The sequence below is a fragment of the Prosopis cineraria genome, unplaced genomic scaffold, assembly GCF_029017545.1.
Source record: "Prosopis cineraria cultivar Desert tree isolate PC_DT_omini unplaced genomic scaffold, ASM2901754v1 PC1241, whole genome shotgun sequence".
Classification (NCBI taxonomy): Eukaryota; Viridiplantae; Streptophyta; class Magnoliopsida; order Fabales; family Fabaceae; genus Prosopis; species Prosopis cineraria.
Genome location: NW_026556566.1, coordinates 26,189 through 29,024, shown reverse-complemented (window position 1 = coordinate 29,024; position 2,836 = coordinate 26,189). Strand labels below are relative to the sequence as shown.

General features: G+C 47.4%; 1 protein-coding gene across 1 annotated transcript; it reads right to left on the bottom strand.

Moving 5' to 3' along the window:
• Window positions 1-597: 597 nt before the first annotated feature.
• On the bottom strand, window positions 598-2,592 carry LOC129299645 (cytochrome P450 78A7-like). Its single transcript, XM_054938110.1, is given in 4 exon segments — window positions 598-911; window positions 914-1,442; window positions 1,525-1,959; window positions 1,961-2,592. Coding segments are annotated over 4 exon segments (1,623 nt in total). The 5' UTR covers window positions 2,528-2,592; the 3' UTR covers window positions 598-819.
• Window positions 2,593-2,836: the final 244 nt, after the last annotated feature.

Genomic DNA, 2,836 nt, shown 5'->3' with positions numbered 1-2,836 from the left:
CATCTATTGAGTTTTGACCCAAAAAAAAAAAACATAGCCTCATTCAACGTGATATATATGTATATATATATAACCCAAACAAACAACGCGTTGATTGAAACTCAACATGTCATGATATATATAATCCTCAAATAAAAACAAACAAGGCAACAGATTCATTGCATAAGCCATTAATACCACCTCCATACTTTGTTAGTATTGTATTATTGATTTTGATCAAAGCAACTTCATTTTGACCAAAGTAATGTGCATGCAAGTATGTAACCTTCGCTAGTTTTGACAAAAAACCGATGAACTAATAAAACACACCAAATTTGTGTGACTGAATAAACAATTACATAGTTGTTAGTGGACTTGCAATTACCATAAATCTTAGAATATCATAGTCGAGATATAAGAATCTTAATCGGTGAACAGCATTAATGTTAATATAATGAACCGACTCCTGACAATGATTGGACCAAAATTGGAGTCATCCTACTACAACACAGTACGGAGTAAAAACACGAGATCAATCAAATTCTATCCCTCCTACCACCAACACAAAATAAGCAGCGTACTGCGTACCACATTATACTATGATCACACATTGGAAAATGGAAACTCAAACTTCGGAATTATAGAAGTTATACATGCGTTCACATCAGATACTAGCAGTTTTAGTTCAAAAGCTGCTTCGCAAAAGCATATACAAATTGCATATATTATAATTAAAATTCTGATAATAACCAGTAAACTTAACTACCTAGCCAAACCTCTTATAATAATCCTAATCATAATTCTCCAAACACGTCATTAAGTGACCCGAGAGATTCAAGTTCAACCAACCCTTCTTTCCGCAACTACCGCATGCAGTGGGTGCTTCATTTCGCAGGACAGTTTTAGAACCTCGGCGAGATCAACGGGTCGGCCGGATCCTGGACCCATTTGAAACGGTGAACCAGCCTCGCCACCCACAGCGACACCGTCACGAGCCCGAGGTTCTTCCCGGGGCACACCCTCCGTCCCGCCCCGAACGGTGCGAGCCGCAGATCCAAACCCCTGACGTCCACGTCAGCGCCACCTTCGCTCTCGAGAAACCTCTCCGGCGAGAATTCCAGCGGGGCGTCCCATAAGCGGGGGTCGCGCGTGATGGCCCACATGTTCACCATGGCGGTTGTGTTGGCGGGAACCACCATCCCGTTGCTTAAGTGGACGTCCGACGTGGACAGTCGGGCCCACGACAGGAGTGGACCAGGTGGATGAACTCGCAGTGATTCTTTCACCACCGCTTGCAAGTACGGCATTCTCGCCACGTCGGCGTCCGTGACGACCCCATCGTCCCCAACAATCCGGTAGATTTCCTCGTAAAGCTTATCCTGGACCTTCGGATGCAACACCAGCTCAGCCATTGCCCACTCGGTTAGAAGAGCCGTCGTATCTGTCCCCCTGAATATCATTTCCTGCGACATTGAACTAACAAGTCAATTCAGTTTCACAAAAGAAACTATCCACACGGCTTTAACTAATGAACATATTACATACCCACAACACAGCGATCATATCATTTTCCTCCAGCTTGTCTTCTCCTTCTAGGGAGAGCAAAACGTCGACGAAATCATCGTTATCGGAGGGGTTGCTAGACTTGGCGGCTCGGTGCTCTTCTATGATGGATCCGACGAATTTCCTGACACGAGGAACCAGTTTCGAGCAGCGTTCGTTTATATGATGTGGGTCATAGATAGCGCTAAGCCATGGAAGGTAATCAGACCAGTTGAAAGCACCGAGAAGCTCAAAACCTTCACGAACCATGTCCTTGAGATGTTTCAGGTCTTCGCTCTCAATCGATGGATCATATCGTTTGCCGAAGACGCTGCCCATGATGTTGTTGAGAGACGCAGCTTGGAGGTGTCTCCGAAGAGAAACCGTTCCCCTTTGCGTCTGTTCGGTTGCTATGTTGCACAGCATGGCTGCGCACTCAAAGCTGGCGTCCTTTTTCGTGGGCTACGATACGCCGTGGTGCAAACAAGTGGGTCGAAGCAATCCTCCTAAGAAGGCGCCAGTAACTTCCATTCGGAGCGAAGCCGATGGCCCGGCTAAACATGAGACTCTTCGCCGACTGCTTGAGAGGGCGGTCGGCGAAGTGAGGCGAGGTCAGAATTTCGCGGGCAGTGGTGGGATCAGAAGCCACGACAACTGGAGTAGCCAAGCCGAGGCTAAAAGCCATGAGCTGAGTGTTGTCCCGAGCCCAAGCCATGGCGGCGAGGGACCGGTGAGCTAAGCCACGGCTCAAGGTGAATAAGCTCCCAAACACAGGAAGACCACGGGGACCAGGGATAGGAACTCGTCCTCTAGAGTTCCGGCCATTTTTCCAGGCGTGGCCGCCGTGAGAGAATGCCCAGGAGAGAAGGCCAATAGAGAGAAAGGTGATAAAGATGGACAGCAAAGCATAGGCGTCGACGACAAGATGCTCGGAGCCAAGAAAGGCTGGGAGGGTGAAGACCCACAAGTTGGCGGGCTTCGCTGCTGCATACGAACTTGTCTCCATCGATATGTGTGTATTTCAGAGAAAAGAACAGAACAGAACAGAACAGAACAGAGAAGGGAGAGCTGTTTGATGGATAGGTCGTTGGGAGAGAAATGTTACAGCGAATATATATAGCTCGAGAGGCAGAGCGTTAGTCGAGAAACTTGAGAGTTGGTAACCTTCCTTGAGCTGAATAATAATGAGTTAATTAATGATGAATTAATTATTGAATGTGGGTTAATAGAGTGATTAAGAAAGGGGGGGGGGGGGGGGGGAGAGAAAATGAGGAATCGCGTGACAAAGGGAAGGGGAAGAGATGGCGTGGGCATG